The sequence below is a fragment of the Planococcus citri genome, chromosome 3 (genome assembly GCF_950023065.1).
Source record: "Planococcus citri chromosome 3, ihPlaCitr1.1, whole genome shotgun sequence".
NCBI classification, from domain to species: domain Eukaryota; kingdom Metazoa; phylum Arthropoda; class Insecta; order Hemiptera; family Pseudococcidae; genus Planococcus; species Planococcus citri.
In genome coordinates this window covers 47308018-47327639 of record NC_088679.1, presented here as the reverse complement: position 1 = coordinate 47327639, position 19622 = coordinate 47308018, and the positions used below count along the sequence as shown (strand labels likewise).

Below are 19622 nucleotides of genomic sequence, written 5' to 3'. Positions count from 1 at the left end.
ATGAAATATAAAGCGTGAAATACCTATTTGTTCATTGAAATGTGGCAGTAATCAAAAAATTGTTGTTTCTTGTAGATTCATCTGCGGAGAAATGAGTGTAAGTAGTAGACACCTATTTTTCTTGTGTAAAGTGGTTTTGTTAACTTGTCCAGTGGAAGATTAATTGAGTGTGGTTACCTTTTGTTGACAAACGTTGGTACTGCTGCGTACGAGTAACAGAAATTCTGCCATAGAAAAACGAAAAGATTTTCACGCAAGAGCTCTGCGCTTACTTCTTCATTTGTTTATTTTTTTTTATGTTGACTGAGTTTTTTTGTCACACAGTTGAGTGTTTTAAGGAAATTTGCTCTTTTTAGAAGAGATGAGAAGTGCGTAAAATTTGTTTTGTGATTCAAACAAAACTTGCAAAAAAAAAAATTTAAATCTGAAAAATAGCCAAAGTAATTTTAAAAAAAAAACGAATTTTTCCAAACGTAAATAAATATAGAGTTAGAGTTGAGAAGTGACAACTTTTGAGAAAAGAATACAAATGTTGAAACTGCAAAATTATAGAAATAATCTTTCAAACTTACGAGTACACTAATCTAAAGAAAAAAATTGAAAATAAAAATCAGTGCTCAGGTAGATAATTTTTTAACATTTTTCAATTGACGTAATTTCTACATTAAGTTGAAAATATTTATTTTATATAGGTATACATATTCCTGCTTAATTATCCAACTTTTGCGGTATCCAACTTCCCTTTACCCCCGCCATTACATTAGATTAATACCAACATTGTTTGTATGGAATTTCAAATTTTTCTTCAAACATAACGATTCAAAAAATACGAGCATCAAATTACCTATATGAACGAGTGTAATTACATCTGTCAATGTGAACACGGAGTGTACTATTTCATTGTACGACAATTCAATTATTCGAGTAAAAGCGTGTAATATTAGGTAATCTGGGGTGAAAACTAAACGAACAAAAATCATATAATAAAGAAGACCGCGGCAATTCAGTCTCCGTGAAATATAAAGTTCCATTTCTCGTTTCAAAAATAATTGAAAACTTTCTGATTCAAAAACTACAAGAACATTTATACTTATGTGTATTGTACAGTTGGACGATTTCGTTAGCAGAAAATTAAAGCGAAAATACTCGTAAAATATGATACCTACCTAGCGAATTCTCTTGTTCGTTTGTTGGAATCAGTATCGTTAGATGATAAGAATTTATCGAAATGAATAAAATGGTTTTATCAGCGTTTAGTAAGTCAAGTTATTTGCGCGCTTTCTCGAATACGTGGAAATTTTTATCGAGACATTAAAGCGAAAAGAGAGAGACAATACCATCGAAAAAGAATAATTATCCTCGTTTAGAACTAAAATCTGCCGAAACAAAGAAAATATGCTTGATAAAGGGGCCCATAGTGAAGCAAATTTTAATTAAATTGCTAGTTTGAAGGGGTTTCTCACGTAAGAGATGATTTTCAAAGACGAAAGTTTGGAGAAAGCGAAAAGAGGTGGGACAGCGAAGACCGCTTAATTAGTGAAATGGGTTAGAAGAGATAGTTGCTACATATAGACGGTGATTGATCGATCGCCAGCTAAACAGTGCATTTAGTTATGTATCGAAGCAGTGAAATATTGTACGCGTATCCAGTCATACCCACCCCTACGGTTGGTTTAACCTTCGGCGAAGTGATCATCGTCCAGGCATCAGTTTTTATTGGCTTTGCAAACAATGTAATCCAAACTGACCGATTGTCACCCTTTCAACACTGCGGTACACCTACAATTTAATTATACAAGTTTTGACACAGTTATGCCACGAATGCTATTGTTTTGAAATAAGCTGAAGTTGCGTCGCTGAGACATTTTATATAAATATTGGTATTTCATCCGCAAATATGCGTAGAAAATAAAAATCCTTCCCCATCACATTATTATGACTTCCGGCTACGATAAACGTCTTTTATTCCTTCTTCATGTATATATATACAAGGTGTCCCATCAAAAGACTGGCATACCAAAGATCTGAAAACGACCAGCTGACGGTTACTTATACCCACAAGAAAATGAAACACTTTTTACAAACATGGTGTCAATCTTTAATTTTAATTAGTTGAGCAGCAGTCATTAAACAAAAAATGTAACCGTTTTTTGTTACGAAATCTATCTTGGGGAACGATTTGAAGTGATACCTACTTGGTAATGAAATTTTAAAATTCTTATGAAAAAAAATGTTTGGCATTAATTTTTTATTTCAGTTTCTTCAAGTTGAGGAATGAAAAATTAATCATTGTATGATACAAATATAAAATCTACGAGTATATTCAATCACTTCAATTTATTCTCTTCAGGGAAAAGATCAATAAATTAAAATCATGTATTCCATTTTCAGTTTTGATGAACATGGGTAGCAAATTTTTCCGTGCATTTTTTAAATTCCTCTTTGATAATTGTAGCAAAATCACTATACTGGAAAGTTTGGAGCTATTTATAGTCGAGTATCATTTTTCCATTTTGCCTTCAAATTTAAAAAATGTTTCTCGACATTTTAATTTTTTTGGATTCGTTTTAATTTCGAAAAAAGTTGAAAAATCTCAATGAAGCGATCAAAGTTTCAATTTTAAAGGAGAAAAAAATCGTATGAAAATGAATCTTCAAATCCAAAATTGATCTCGTTTCAAAATCGTTTTGGTCATTTTTAGAATTTGCGATGAATAATACGATGAAGTATCTTGAGTACCTACCTAGCTAGTACCTACATAAGTACATACAGGATGCCCAGAAATATTGTGAACCCCAAAGAAAGTTTTTCATTAAAAGTATAGGTTGGCAACGTGAAATAGGATTGGTGGAATGTTATCTCTCCAGTCCAACAACCAATCATGTGCTATCATTATTATCATTCACTATTTTTAGGGGTTCACGATGTTTCTGGGCACCCTGTACCAAAAAGTGTTCCGTTAGTACCTACACCTACGTAGCTTTCGATGAGCGGAACCTGCAAATCATTATGAAGAGCTCTATTCCTAAGTCATTTTTTAAAAAAACACGTTTTACGAAGATTTTTGCTTCAAAAGTGAGTCAAGTCATCGATTTTTCAAAATAAATTTTTCCACAAACAATTGTTCTATGTCCAAAGAAAGGAAAGGTGCACCGACCTTTGGAAACAGAACAAATTTTAGCATCAAAAATTGTAAACGCATTTTTGGGTGGAAAAAATGATTTAACCCACTTTGGAATAGAGCTCTTCATTGTATTCAATTAGTCGTCATTCGTGTTAATAAAATTGCATAACCAGTTTGCCGTAAAAACGCTATCAACCCTAGATTCTATACTGCAACGTTTTCACACAATTATCTCGAACTCTGATCGTGCTGTGCAGAACTTCTCGACTGTGCTTACGTTAGAACATCATTTATGTCAAAACTTGACTTTTCGTTTACTTACATGTAATTTTACTTTTCGTAATTTTTGGTGAACTTTTTAAACATTTTTCAGAGATAGCTCAAAAAATTTTAAATATTAAATGACAAATAGGGTAAAGTACCAGTTGTGGTGATAGTTTTTTCAAAGCTTTCTGTACAGCCAAAATTTCAAATTTAAACATTTTTTATGATTTTTATGTAAAGTTAACATGCTGAACAACATAATAGGTGCTTGAAAAAAAATTATGTAAAATCTGATCTTTGGTGGAGATTTTTAAAAAACTTAGGAGCATTCATTTGCACAGACCAGGTAGCCTTCCATTGATGATGCAAGTAACTGTAAATGTACTTTGATCCAATTCTTCGTTAGATCGACGTCCTTTAAAAAAAAAAAAAAAAAAAAGAGAGAGATGGCTTATTCGCTAAATTGATTAAACTGAATTTTTATTTTGTTTTTTGTTTCAGCAGAATGATCAGCGGCGTGGTAGGCCGACATATGAGTTTAAAACGGAAAGAAAGCGCTCAGGTGCTACCGGGGCCAACCATTACACCGGCTTATAGCCCTCGGTATCGTGGCAGGAGAAGAGCTGTGACTACATCAGATCACAAGACATGTGCGCTAATACAAACCAGAGTGAAGCTTGGCGACATCATGTGAGTTAGATAACAAATCTATCATTCATATTTTGCTTTGTATGTACAAGTATTGTTTATACGGAGTAGGTAAATTCTACCAGAAATTTAGAAAAAAAAATAGCCTGTTGAAAAAAAAACTGTACTGGAGTAGGTTACTTCCACCTAATGGCTGGAGCCTGACAGCTGTACTCATATAATCCGCAGACTGTGGCATTACGCGTTGAGGGTTTTTTTATTATTATTCGGAATACCCTTCGTGTAAAAAGGTAGGGACATTAAACAAAAGGGTGACTAGATGAAAGCACAGCTTCATTTTCTCTACTTGGATTAATTTTTTGAATTTTGTCAACAGGTTAGAAGTTAAATTAAATTTTATTTTGTTATAAAGCACGTTTCAACTCGAAGTCGTCAATTTATTTTCTGCTGCGGAGTTTTGTGTAGTTTTTGCGCGCAGAATGTTTCTAATAATTCACGTACCTTCGCTCCATTCCTTTATTAATTAAAAAACATCGTCGAATTCGCTCAACTTCCTAATAATGATTTCTGTTTGATTGCAGATAGGTAGATAGATAGTTGGGTAGGTAGTTAGTGTATTTTTGCAATAAAACTAATCTACCTAGGTAATGTTATATAAAGGGCGATAGAAGCAATGTAAATTAAAAAATAAAAACGGAAAAACACACTTTAATTAAAAACCAAGGAAAGTGGGCGGTTAGTAATTATACGCAAACTTGTGCACAGTTTTATGATAAAAACGACAAAAAAGATTTAAAAGGTAATGTGTTTCAATCAGATTCAACGTTGATTTTGCTAATTAAACATTTCGTTGATTTATTTTTAATGAATTTTATTATAAATAGGCTAAAGTTTAACTGTTGTAAATCTTCATTGAAGTTCTAAAAGATATCATCATTCGAAAGTTTCCATAACTTCTTGGTTGATCACAGAATATTAAGCATTTCTTTCGATTATATTAATTTAAAGAATGGTCTCTCTCTTATAGTTGAAAATAATTTGAATCGTGTGATTTGTTGCATAACAAGTTTTGTGCTGCATTCATTTCTATTGAAATTTTTTAGAAAAAAATTGAAATTCCAAAAATTTTATGACGATTATAATGAAATTTTGGATAAGGATGAGGTGGAACTTATATGAACGAAAAATGTGTAAAAATAAGAATAAAACATCGACGTTTTTTCAGCAATTTATATCGTTTAGGTACGGCCAAAAACGAAGCCAATGAAAATGAAACTAAAAGAAAAAATCTTATTTATTTGATCGTTTAAAAGTTTTAAAAATTTTTACGCTTTAGTGCCAAGATAAAGTTGTCCTTCTTCAAGGATGTTATAAGCAAAACTATACGTATAATTACACGCCTAATTTATCCTCTTTCTGCGCTTCATGCCTATCATTGTTACCTACCTATTCGATTTAGGTACGGTATGTAGTTATAAAGTCAAAGTTTATGTCGGTAACTTTGGTTCAGGTTCAGACTAAATAATATAGGTAGGTATCTGTATAGGTATTGGCAGTCTAGGCACCTTTATCTTATACTTACCTACCACGTAACGTAGGTATTTATTTACTATAAGTTTTTACTCGCAATATTAAAACCTTTTCAGAGAATGACGTTGTATTACCTACTGATAAAACTGCATAGAAAAGGTAAACTACATATTCATTATTCTACTACATAGAATGTCTCAAGTGGGTCTAGTTCCATTTTCTACCTTCGTCGTCGTGTTTGTGTATAAAACAACCACCACCACTAATACTGTGGTCACAGCATGAAAAATAGTCGTATACAAATGCGGATTTACAACGCAGAAAGTGCACATTAATTTTCATAATTATCATACTTAAAAGCGGATTCTGTCGGTGGTTTTAAACCTAGTTTAGAAGCTACACGACAATATATATAGATTTTCATCAGCATTGAAAGAGTATTCGGTATTCGCGTTGTTGATTACATTCTAATTATACAAGGTATCGAATCACAACGACAGTTGGGAAATGTGAAAACAAGGGATGGCTTGTCTGTACGAGATTGGCAGTAATTTTGAATTCATCAAATGTAATTGCCGAGGAGTTTAGGATATCGTGATTTTTTTCTCGTTTTATCACACCGCTACGTTGCCGATGTCATTAGATAAATCGACTTCACGACATTTGATTTATTTAGTTTTTTTTTCTCGATTTTATAGCTAATTCATTCGGCAATTATATAAATGTACCTATAATACGACCGAGTTGGAAGTTATAGTCACTAGCTTATTTTTTTTTGCACTTGATCGCTAATTGCTGCATGAATTATTATTGTAGGTATGTACAACTTGCCTACCTATTAATGTTGGATTTTAAGTGGTTTCCATGTCGTTAAGTCAGATTTTTTTACACATTTATTGGATTTCCATTACGTAAACAAGTTCGAAGCTGATTGAGATGACATTGGGGTACCTAGTTATTTTTTAAATGATTAAAATTTGAGACCCAAAATACTCTCATAAAATTAAAATATCATTTTTATTGTGCTCAAATCGATCGAAGGCGTAACAAATACGGCCATAAGGTTACACTTATGAGAAATTAAGTTTCTGAGGTAGTTTATCAAGTTCCTAGCCATTTTTGGCCACTTTTTTATACCTATCAATAATGTATGATTTTAATTCGGTACCTACCTGTTTGTATGGGTACATAATTGGTTTATTTGTATTAGACATAGTAGGTAAGTCAAAATTTATATTAGTTACTTTTTGTATAAAAAAGTGATTCAAAAAATTTAAAAGATGAGAAACTGAAAGATCATGTCACTCAAACTGCAAAACCAAATTTTTTACTGCTGAAGTTTATTTTTCGATTTTTGGCGATTTTTTGAAAATGATGGTAACAGCAGATTGATTTTCTACAAAACTAGCAAATATAAAGATAAAAATCTGAAACTTGGTTTATAAGTATATTAAGCTGACTCCCTCCCTTCTCATCGATTAATATCATTTTCAAGCGGATTTGGAGTCTTCATAGAGAATGAGACTTTCTACAGCAATTTCAAATTGTCTCAGAAGGGGTATCGACTTTGTCTGCTGAAAATTTCATCCTGTCATAAGTTCGGCACTCCAAATCGCTGAAGGTGGGTGAATTTCAGATCCGAGGTGACACTATTTTTTTACACGTTCACAAATCTTATACGTATTTTTTTTTTTTTAAATTTACAATTGTCAATAAGTTATTTGCAATAAATTACTCAAAACGTGTACTACCCTCAAAATTGACTCCTTGAATCAATTTCCACAATTTTCAGGCCGATTTAGTGAAAACTCCAGTAAAAGTTGACTTTCCTTCAACAATTTCAAATCGTCCACCCATCGCCTCAAAAACGAAACGATAATTCAATTCACTCCGATGTTCATTTTTTTATCCTGTAGGTACCTGGTACACATACTCTCGAGTCTGTCATGATTGCATAGGTAGGGTCAACTTCAGGAGGTAGAAATGGACGTTTTGAGAAAATTGCAAAATTGACAATTTTAGAATTATTTTTTTTATCGTTTTCAACTTGTAAAAAAATTGGTTTTTATACTCTTCACTTCGCATTTAGAAGAAGGGAATTCTTTAAAAATTATAGGGAAAATTTAAATTTTGGCTGGAGCCGAAGTGGAAAATTAATTTGGCGAGCATCAATTTTGAAAAGTTTGTATAAGCAGAAGCACCTACCTACATATTTCACTCTTGCAGAAATTTTTAAAATTCATCAAAAGTCAAACAAAATTTAGTCTAGCAACTAAAAAATGCGAAATGTTCAACTTTAAGTTCTCGATATCGGAAAGTTAGTTTTTTTATAACAGGGATGAATTTCTCTTTCGTTTAAAATTTCTCTAAACTGGAGGTCGATTTTAAAAATTTATCCTACGAAAAATAATAATCGAGTCAATTCTTTCTGTTAGAGTCCGTAAAAAGCTTCTAATAGATACTTATACGTAAGTGAAACTCATTTCACATTTTCCATTCCAATAAATGTTATCAAGCGCAACACGTTGGTTCTCGAAGGCATTGTTTTATATGCGAGTCTTTTTACGACAAGCGAAGAGTAAAAGCACAGCACAACGCCATCTCTGAAATTCTTACCAAAACTCTACGCTCCGGTAACTTTCACCAGAAACATTTTTAAAAGCTCGGCGCAATTTTAGCGTTTCGGATTGAACCAATTTGCATCAGGTGGCTCGCTCTAAACGTACTGAGAAGTTGTAAACTTTGCTTCAATGAGAACAGATAGCGGTGGTAATTTTCACCTGAACAAATAGCTGATTGATTTTTCTGGAAATTCCAACGTAATTGATTCGCCGTTCTTTTCGTTAATTATGTAAATAAACTACCTACTTATTTCAAAAAACAGCATGTAAAAAAACTGATTTCATCAATATTAAACGATAAGTGACCAAATTTCTGGAGAACTTATAGTTCGTAAGGTGGAAAATATCATTTTAATGTCGGCTCATGCTACTCGGGTTGGGCGTGAATTTTGGTATTTTGATGATGAAAATTTTATGAAATATACTTGGCAACGTCGCGAGCAGATGAGCTATGTATAGGGATATGCTACAAACATTTACGGCATTAGAATATACTCGCAAGATGTTATTCGTTGAAAAAATTCCATAGATTTGGTTTTTTGAAATGCTTTAAAGCATTAAAATGATGGTTGGTGGTCAAAAAAAATTATTTGTCTGATGCGATAAGTAACTGACTTTATATCTATTCTACGGTGAAGTTATTTGGCACGAGGTTGGCTGATGAGCTGAAGTTGGCGTGCGTTTAAAACTATTTGAAGATACCCGTGTGCAGTTTTCTTAAGCTCAAAACTGATGTGAGAGAACAGCGCTCAATGTAATTTACGGAAAAGTGTTTATTAAATGAAAGGTCAAGTTTATTAACCAAGATACCACGGAGAATGTATGGGGTTAATATGTACTTCATATCGATATTCCCGCATTACGTGGGTTTTGTTGAAACTCCTCCTCTTCGTCTCTTTGCTTAATGTCCATGCATCGTATTGCATATTGAGAATGGAATTCGGGATTTGAGAAAGATCATTGTGTAATAAATACTCACAGAGTATCCTCTCACCCGTTCTGTAATCGATTTCGCTCGTTCTCACCCCTCACAAAAAAATATCAGCAGTTTAATAAAAAAAAATTAAGGGTCTAGCGAGGGTATGAATTTTTCCAAAGTATCCCAAAAATTGTAAAAATATATTTAAAAAATAATTAGTGGTCAATTATTATCCCAAAAATATCATTTCAGGTCACATTTTAACCACTAGAATCCTGTTCTGAAGCCTTTATTTGAAAGCGGTAAAGAAAATATTATTTTTGGTGGCCTAATTTTTCAAAAAAAAAAATCTGTTCTGTAACATGCCAGAAAAAATGACTATTAATGACTCAAAACAAAGTTTGATTCTTAGCTCATTGTTTTTTTAAAATTAAGTTTGAAAAACGTAGATCTTAAAAATTATAATTTATAATGTTTAATTACCGTGGGGTAAAAATCATGTGAGTTTTTTTAGACTTCTATTTCCCCTGCCATTTTTCAGTCTCATTCACTCAAAAGCATTCCATTAGAGCGGAACAAAAAGTGAACTTTTTGGATTAAGTAAGTGCATCTTTTATGACTAGCAAAAATGTGGGCTAAAGATTGGGTCCACCAAGGATAGCTTTTGAAACCCTTTAGAAATCCCTTGAAAGCTAATTTGCTTTTTGTATCAATTGATTTTTGAAATAAAAATGAGAATGTGTTTGATATGTAGGTAATCTGACAGACATTAAAAATTTTTCAATTTTCTGCATGAAATTAGTACCTACTTATTACAAATAAACAGGTACATATTTTAATGAAATTGTGCTTTTAAAATAAGATAGGCGCAGTCACCTATTTGAATTTGCCTTCTGAAAAGAGTTTTATTTTTCTCGCCTAATCATAATTAATTTCACCATTGCAATCTGTTAGTTTTTTTCCTGCTTTGCAGGAATTTTAAAATAGACATTAAGAATTATACTAGATTGCTTAAAGATACCTAACAGTATCTTTTAACCAATGGAAAACCACAAATTCATGCTGTAACGCAATCCTTATATTATATCGAGGTCTGTTTCAAAACACCAGCTTTATAATCTTTAAAACTTTGAATGAAGCTTTGGCCCGTCATCACATTTCTACGCTTCTGGCAAAATGTTCTCAAAATATTTCTCGATGTAGGTCACATGTTGATTTGAAATAATTTTTGGCTAGTTTTTGCGAGCTAGTTCTTTTAGAATTTTGGAAGAATGGTCGTCATTTTTTCGTAAAGAAAATTAAACCTACTGACATGGTTTACGTCAATTTTGTAAATACTGAAAAAGAAATCTCCGGTCGAAAATAACAAACGGGAGTGTTTTATTAGTAAGGTTATCCGGCTACAGATATCGTTAGTAAAGTTGCTCAGACAAGTATTAGAGCCACGTGGTTGATTTTACCCTGCTTATTGATTGTAACCCGAATATAATGACCTCCTTTTTACTTTACATTTCGTATGTACATAGGTATAATGCTTGTTGGATACTTTTGTGTTTTGCGAGTGTCTAGCTTGAGACTAGAATTTTTGCGAATCTCGCCGATAAATTGAACCTGTATTAAATTTTGAAAGTTCTCAAATTTGGGAAATATGAAACACGGTTTTGTATATATGTAGGTAATCGGCGCTTTTAAATAATCGAATAGCGTCTTCGATCGGAAATTTCATATAGGTCAATAAACTTTCACTTGAAAAAGATTTCTTTCGCATTACTCCGGCTCAAATAATAAAATGCTGAACTTGTTTTTTTTGTGCTGATTATAAAAGATTTTATACATTGCTTATCTAGCTATTTTTTTATTTCAAAGAATTTTTACGTTTGTCGAGCATAACTGGGTTATCTAGATTGTGAAAAAAAATAGGCAGACCCATCAATGTATAGGAAAAGAGACAAAATGGAAAATTAGTTTCTGTGTGAAGCTTTTTTAACACAGATATGAAGTGGTTTAAAACTCCTTAATCGTTTTCTGGAATCCACGCATTGAACGTGCAATACTTATCTGCTTAGAGCATATTATTTTCTCGCATAGACGACCTTGTGTTTTTTTTATACTTTAATTACAATTGTAAAAATTTGTCAAGCATGCCGTTTAAATTTAACCGATAACAATTGATAATTTTGAAAAAAAAAAACTCGAGCAAATTATGACGTCGTGAGTGTGAAGGTTAAGGATAATCGAAAATGTTCATATACAAAAGAACGTATATGAAGTATTTAATGGGATAAAAGCTAAAGAGTTCACACCGTAGGTAGTAGGTACACAATTTCTACTTCACCTACTTTCCTTTCAATAACTTATTTGCTTTCAAAAGTTTTTAACATTTGCTGAAGTTGCGGTTTTGAATGTCAGCCAAGTTTTTTCCTCCTTTACACCATCCTGTTTTATCTTACCAATTGTTTGAAAATTAAAGCAAAATGAAATTTTAGCTTTGCAAATGCGCGCAAAATTGAAATATTGAAATTTTTTCCTTAAACGAATCCAGCTCTGTGGAAATCCTTAAACGGAATAATTACAAAACACCTTATGATATGAATTTTTACTTGATAGCTTTACTAATCTGAATTCTGGCATTCAACTAGGTAAATGGAAAGCGACTATAAGTACCAAATTTTTTGGAAAACGTACCTATTAATTTTGCTTTAAAACTTTATAAAATATATTTTTAATGTTGGTTACATTTTTTCCACGCATTTTATGAAATGAAAACGATGGTTGTTTAACGTTATTGACGATCTTGCGTGATAACGTGCTTGGTTGCCTACCTCTTTATTTCGTATGCATAAACGCAATAACCATTACCTTTTGTTTCCTTTGACATAAAGCTTATCACCTGCAAATATGTTTATTCAACAGTTCGAATACCGTCTGAAAAAGTGAAAACTAAACTATGAATCTTTCGATTTAAATAGATAGTTACATGGACACTCGGTCTGTAGTTATTTTTGGCAGTGGAGGGAGAGGATTACCATTAGAAAGGTTGAATTTTTTCCCTCAAAAAACATTACTAATAATAATTTTGTATCGAGAAGAAAATTTGTCGAGGTTTTTAATTTAAAAATGATCAAATTTTGAAAAAATATTTTCAGGTATCATGCTTCATTCCTGATCAACTTTACCGAGACATTATCCACATAAAAAGTGCTAGAGTCTCAAAAATTTTTGGCCACCTTACTTGTTAGTGTAAATTGTCTTTTCCCATGTGAACTACGATTAAATTGAAATTCTTTTCCGTGAGTGTTGTAGTCGGTGAATAATTATTTTCTTCCACAAAAATGACTAATGGTCCATCCACACCCATGAATTGAGAGATAATAAATCCCATATTAATCGACTGTCTAAGCCGAAACATGCCTAATGTGGAGGTTTTTTGAGGAAAAAAGTACGATAGAGTGGAAGATGGGGCATAAAGGAAAATTCCGGGCCCCAACGCTTTGAACACGATTTTGTTTCATCTTTCTACGACTATAAGACACCCTAATATTTACCCATATTTATATGATATTTGATCAATACTTCCAGTTAGAGTTCTAAGTTGTTGAACGGAGTTTGGTCTATTAAAATATGCATAGGGAAATATAGAAACGATGGTCTGCTTACGATACAACTACCTAGGTATATAAAACTTGGCCCATGTTTCAGATAATTTTTCTTTACAGCGATATAAAAGAAACACGGATTAAGATTTTGAAATTTTCTCACCATATAAAATTATTGACGTACCTACCTATTTGTAAAAAGCTACCAAACTAGTATATGAGCTGATTCCAAACTTTGTTTGTAACTTGTGTTTTCTATTTCTAACGAAATATATTGATTGGTCAAAAAGTTCAACAAATGGTATTTACACGTGAAACAAGCCAAAACTTGGTATATTTTGAAATGATTTTCGATTTTGTGTGGTGAAAATTCTTGTAGTTGTCCTAAAAAAAAAAAAAAGCAATGCAGAACGTTATCATGTGAGCAGGTATAGCAGACTTATTGCGATATATGAGTGTGACACGTTTACACAATAAAATTATGTACAAGATAATTTAGCTCAAGATTTATTATTCATTTTGATCTTCATTCTTTCTTTTTTTTTCATTTTCATAAAAAAATAACCTCTTTGTGGTTCGCTTACAAATGATACCTACTCATCGGTTTTTCTTGATACCTATCTATGTAATTATTTGACTAAATCATAATTTCTGGGTAGTTTTCCAACTCGGTTTGTTTAGGTATTGATTTACTCGTGAATCATCAAGCTGACTTGTTAACCTTAGGTTCCGTTTCCGCACGTGGCAATTGATTAAATTTTGCCACAGTAAAGCAACAAAAAAGCGAGAGAAATATGGTAGGTACGATGAAGCGAAAGGAAGTTGATATTTCGTCGTTTTTAATGCTCGAATCAGATTATTTTTAATATACCTATTATAATGTACCTACCTATAGTTCATAAACTGCTGATACATACAATACTCATTTATTTACTGACTTACGTTCTTACTTACCCCGATAACTAATTAGCCGTCTGTCTATCCAATTTTACAAATAAACTTTTTTCCTGTTTATTTTTCACCGATCCGATTAATCCTTCTAGTGCGAATGCACGAACTCAATTACATGGTTTTCTTGAGTAGTCGAAGTCTTCACAGCATGGTATAAACTGACCACTGAATGGCCAACAAATTAAATTATTTAAGCGTTACGAAGGAAAATTCCAAAGTAAAAAAATCTAGGTAGGTAGTTGCTTTTTTATCATGTTATTCATATTTGAAGGAATAAACAAGTTTTACAAAATGACGTCTTTGAAATTTTAATAAGATTCAAAACCACTGGAGTATCTCAAACTCTTTCTATTAGGAAAAAAATTGATCTACCTACTATTTTAATGAAATGTACGAACAAACAGCATCCTATTTTCCGAGCTTTTCCTCGTGAGTTTCGGACTACAGAAGTTACACCTTTCAGCCAAAAACTATGCAACATTTACTGAATCTATGTAAATCTATTTGCCTAATCACCGAGCTGTAAGGAGAAGTCATGATCGTTTAGGGGATTTTTGGTTTTGGTTCTGATTATATTTTTAACCTAGCACTCCTCCGTAACAATGACAGATATTTGTAGAGAAGAAATCTTAGGTAGATAAGTAGTGAGTTTTGTCTGAAATTGTCATTGAGTGTTTAGTGATCATTCTACCAACTGAATAAAAAAGTCGAGGGTCGAAACGTTTTAAAAATCGAGTAGGTAAACGATTTATTTAACTAAATATGAAATTAATACTCCAAGTCTTTTCATGATTTTATGTTTAAAGGTGAAACGAAACTGAAGTCTATAAAATGCAACATTTCCTCCAGGACACTGTGTACATTATATGCTTGAGAGGTTTTTCCTTCTCGGCACATTGAAATTCTCATCATATCATGCAATTGACAGATAAAGTTATACCGTCATTCGCGAATATTCTTACCTACCTACTTTTTTTTTATCATTATTGTATTCTCTATTCATACTTTTTTTTTCACTTCATTTAATCGTCATCGTCGTCGTATCAAAATAAGGGCATAGATAGGTATTTCTACGTATAATGATTTCACGCAGCTGTTCGTATTGCGTGAGAAGGACTTATAATAAATGACAAGTTGAAGAAATTAATTTTTTCTGCCGAAGGGAAGAATACCACGTAGAAATACATTGTCTCCGCCCCTCGTTGGTAATAATTTATTTAGAATTATTTTTTTCTACTGCAGCGATGTAAAAGCTGTAGCCTAATTTTGATATTTAATTGATTTTCGACGACATACTTACGTGAGCTACCTAGAAAAAAAAAGCTTATTTACCAAAAATGCATGTATCGAAGAAATCTTGTTATCGGTAGGCCACAAAAACTCGTATCTGACTCGTGGAGAAATAAAAATACTGCACATTATAAGACCAACTTGGCGTCTTGAAACTATTTTAGGGATCAAATTGTCGCCGATAGGACTGCAACTTACCACTCGCTGAAAATTTTCCAGCTCCCAATATTATTGTTTACGTCGCGTCGCGTCGTGGGTGAATTTTTCCATTCGTAAAAACTATTATAATGCGAGACATTTCATCATATCGGCTGGTGTTTGCCAACCTAAGCGAAATTGTATAATTAAAATTTACAGTGACGTGACTTACACGTGAATGTCGTTGGTATTATATATACTCGTACATTATAAAGGCACATAATTACTTTTATGATGAAATAGAACAAAAACCAAGTTAGCTATTGATACTCCGTATAACGTCGAAGTTTAAAAACCATCTGACATAATTGAGCTAGCGTTGTTGATTGTTTTCCAATAGATAAATTTATACGCCTGATATTTTTTTTCTACATTTATTTCTCTCTTTTTTTTTACGATGGGCTGGTGTCAATATTTTTTTTATAATAAAAAAATATACGTTACCTACGCGTTTTAACGATTTTTTTTTGTCATGAAAAAATAAGATCATGCGATGAACCATTTTTTTTTTCAATTTGTTTGTATATTTCATGTGTTTTAAACGAAAGAAATCACATGAATAATAAACATGATACCTATTAGGTATATTTGCAGGGGAAAATAATCGAATATTTTTTGGTACCTACATACGTTATGTAGGCTACATCTGTGTGAATAGGTGAAACGAAACTTACTTCTCCAGTTCAATTACCTAATGACTATATTGAATCATTACGTAAATACCATTTCAAAGTCATTATAGTTCGAATTCATCTGAATATTTTTCATAATTCAGTGTAAGTTAGTTTGGAATTACCTACTATGGTTGGACGCCGCAGTTTGAAATTTACACGGAGCGTTTGAATGAATCATCAGACGCTTATCAATTTCCTTTTTGCTGAAAAAAATAATGGTTCGCTATATTATCAAGCTTCATGATTACATATTAAATCTATGCATACTGGATGTTTTTCTAATCTTAAATTTTTGGGCGAAGTAAAGAAAATTCGAAAAAATACAGGTAATACGTACCTATCCAAACAAACCTGAATATAATTTTTCGATTTTTAATTTTGAAAATTCTAAGGTTCGTTTATAATGAAAAAAAAGGAATAAACTGAGGTAACTACTTACCTGAAATTTGGTATGTGTCCCTTTATTGACCTCTTGAATTGATGCGAGTAAAGAATATCACGTCATTGAGAAGCCTCCAGCGGATATTTGAATTTTTCAGTACTTATTCAATAAATTGTCATAAAAAATGAGATAAAATGAAATTAAACGCCTATGAACTCGGGTATATTATCGTCTTTGCAAGCTTCTTGATCGATTTAGGCACTTTTCGAAATCAGTTCCTGTTGATTCAAATACAAAATTTTTTCTAGCGATTAAGTATTCGATTCAAAAATCAGCTAGTTTCCAAATCCAAAACAACTTGAAATCAACTCGCGTTGATTCGTCAAGTCAAAAAGTAGATAAAAACCTAATTTTGGTTTTACGTGTTGATAGTTTCAAAAAAATAAGGAGTTGAACATTTTTTTCAAAATACATAATCTCTGGGGGAAAGAATTACAAATTGGAACCGGACGAAGTCGATTGAAAATTTCTAATTAAAACGATCAGCAATCACAAAAACGGTAATTCTGAATTTATAAGCGTAGAAGTTTATTTATAAGTAATACGTGGCTCTTTTCGTGACAAATTTCTCAAAACATGAAAACCCAAAAACCCACCAGAAGCTTCAGAATGGTGCAAAACCATCATCAATCTATTCGAGAGATCGAAAATGTATAAGGTAGACCTAAATTTCAACCTGCTTCAATTTTAATAGTTTCATTAAAAAAATAAAAATAGATACCGTAAGCCAAATTTAAATATTCAAAAAATCGCTAAAAATATAAAAATGAAAAGGCTTTAAATTCTTTTTTACTTTACACTATACAAAAAAAATCATCGACTTTAAGATACATGTACAAAATATATTAACATCTCCCTTCTTTTTTAGTTCATTATTCAAAAAGATAAATCTTGCAAATTTCAACCATTTTGTCGTTGAAAGGTCAAAGGTGGTAAAGATGAATGATGTTAGACCTATTGGCAGTAGTTTGTAAACTTTTGAATTATATTTTTCTTTTTTTTTTCTTGAGACCCATCATGCTTTTTATTTCCACTTTTGGAGATTTTATGATATTAAGTAGGTACATGTCTGCTTGAAAAAATGGGTGTTTTAATTATAAAAACCTACACTTTTTCACAGATCAGGAAATTGGGCACCTCAAAACCCGTTGGATGGTTGGAATATATCAGGTGAAATTGATTTTTTTTTTGCGGCTGCAGCTGCTGCTTTAGCACTTTTTGAAATTTCAAAGAATTGATTTCGAAGAATGTACCTATCCTTTAAAAGTACCTATAATACACTTTATTTTCTTCCTACCTCGCACTATGGGCCAGGAGACCCCCAAAAACGGGCGTAATTCAAAACTGAACTGATATAATCGGGCAATATATCGTGTGTTCTCTTCTGCATAGGAATGTACGCCCGTTTTTGGGGGTCTCCTGGCCCATAGTGCCTCGGATCAAAAGAGAGCCTCAAAGCATAATTTTGAATTGCATGTATGCATAACCAAATGAAAAAATGGCAGATTTTCGGAGTCGTGGTTGCCCAATCATACCTATTTTTTGGAATTTGATACAGTTTTTTGAAACATTTGAGCACTAAAGAAATATGTAGGTACTTACTTACTGTTTTCCTCTTATCAAAATAGAACCTCGAAACGTGATTGTGATTAAAATTATAGTTATCAGGTTGTTTTTTTCGTCAATTTTTATAAAATCGTATAAAAATTTAATAAAATTGAAATAATTTTAGGTGCATTTTTTTCATCGGAATTAGTTACGGTACCTATGAATTAATTGATTGATTCTATTTCCCTGATTGGTCACAACGTAAGCCTAACTAACTACTCTCACTCCTCGAACATTGGTTGAAAAACAGACAGCTAGGATATAAAATGGTATGATTATTTGAAAAGGAATGGTAATTCGTTTCCCTATAATATAAACACGTCGAACATACAAATGAGTTTTAGTATATACTTTCACCGTACCTACATTGTTTACACGTACCATATCTACTTACCCTTTGTTTTTACAACATCAATAGGTACTATTTTAAGCTAATATACTGATGGGAACTTGCAGTTAGTAAATTTTCGAAGAAAACGTTAATTGCAATATCATTCAATCATTTATTAAATAACTGCATTTATCATGAATAATAATTTAATTTCGACGAGGGAAAATAAAAATCATGAAAATAGCGCATAGTGCTCGAAGCACTGATAGAATGTAATCAAGTCGTAAAAAAGGTGGGTAATGAACTATTCGGCTTTTAAATTTCAGTTTAACGAGGTGCTATTAAAATCAACTTACCTACAAAATTATCCAAACAGTGCAGTTCTCCAGAAAATAGGTGTAAAGAACACGTCAGAATGGCCATGGATGTGTGTAGTGTACAGTGAGCCCGAAGTTGAATCCATAAGTGCAATATGCAAGAACAACGTCAACCTTCTATGATGGGTAACAGGGACTATGCCAAGGTACGACGCCAAGTCCGCTTGTATGTACCTACATATAAGTTGACATTGGATGTGGTCGCGTGTACGAACGGATAAATATTATATGCAAATGGCTTCGGGGAATAAAATATAATATTCCAGCGTTGCACAAAGGTCTCCGAAGGTGTTATAAAACCAATTCATAGATGAGCTTGCGCTAATGGATTACCAAGTAGCGTCAACTTGTCTCTTAAGTTATTAATTACGCAAAAGATAACGGATGGATTAATCCGCTTCCAGTTTAGTTTACTCTAATATGTAAAACGATGTGGTTATAGCTGATAGTTTTTGCACCTGTTGTAATGAACCGTACAAAGGATAAACATTTCGAGTAATTAATTAGAACTACCTACGGAACGAAACTATGTAAGCAGATTTTCTTTTGTACTTTCGCTTTTGTTTTCTACTTTGAAAACGCACGATATACCTACCAGAGGCTATGCACTTTGAACGTGGAAAGTCATTTGTAAACAAAAAATCAAGTGCATGTAGAAAATTGGTTTATGATTGGATTTCTCTACGGTCTGCGTTTTTATGAGCAGTATTAAATTTCCATTTCATATTTTCTGTTGAGAAATTATTGCGCTATCTTTCAATAATGGCGAATCGTCATTTTAAAATTTATTTTTGAGTCGCTATTCTACTCAGTTTCTGTTTTGGTTTTGGACGTTTCCAAGAAAATACCATAAAATATGGGTAGGTATAAGTGCCTATATATTCCTATAGGGATATGTAGGTAATTCTTTCTATCTTTCATCCATGAATTTCAAAATAAAGTTCTTCATTGTGCTCAAGTAAAAATTGCATGTTCTATTATCTTTTTTATAGGAATAGGCTGCAATATCTACGTTGCTCATTTAATTGGTTAATGAAGTTTTTTATTTC

General features: G+C 32.3%; 1 protein-coding gene and 1 long non-coding RNA gene across 3 annotated transcripts in view; one reads left to right on the top strand and one right to left on the bottom strand.

Moving 5' to 3' along the window:
- The window catches only part of cac (cacophony), a 172323-nt gene that overhangs the window by 113338 nt on the left and 39363 nt on the right, over positions 1-19622 (top strand). Inside the window, exon 3 of the mRNA XM_065357783.1 lies at positions 3890-4078. Coding sequence (XP_065213855.1) covers positions 3894-4078 — 185 coding nt within the window. The 5' untranslated portion in view covers positions 3890-3893. The remainder of the gene's footprint in view (positions 1-3889; positions 4079-19622) is intronic.
- Positions 15631-18764, bottom strand: LOC135841005 (uncharacterized). Of its 2 annotated transcripts, XR_010557825.1 has the most exons (3): positions 18553-18764; positions 16255-16475; positions 15631-16018 (listed from the first exon to the last, which is right to left on the bottom strand). It is a non-coding gene; the product is annotated as an uncharacterized LOC135841005 (long non-coding RNA). The 2 variants fall into 2 exon arrangements; XR_010557824.1 differs by lacking the exon at positions 16255-16475.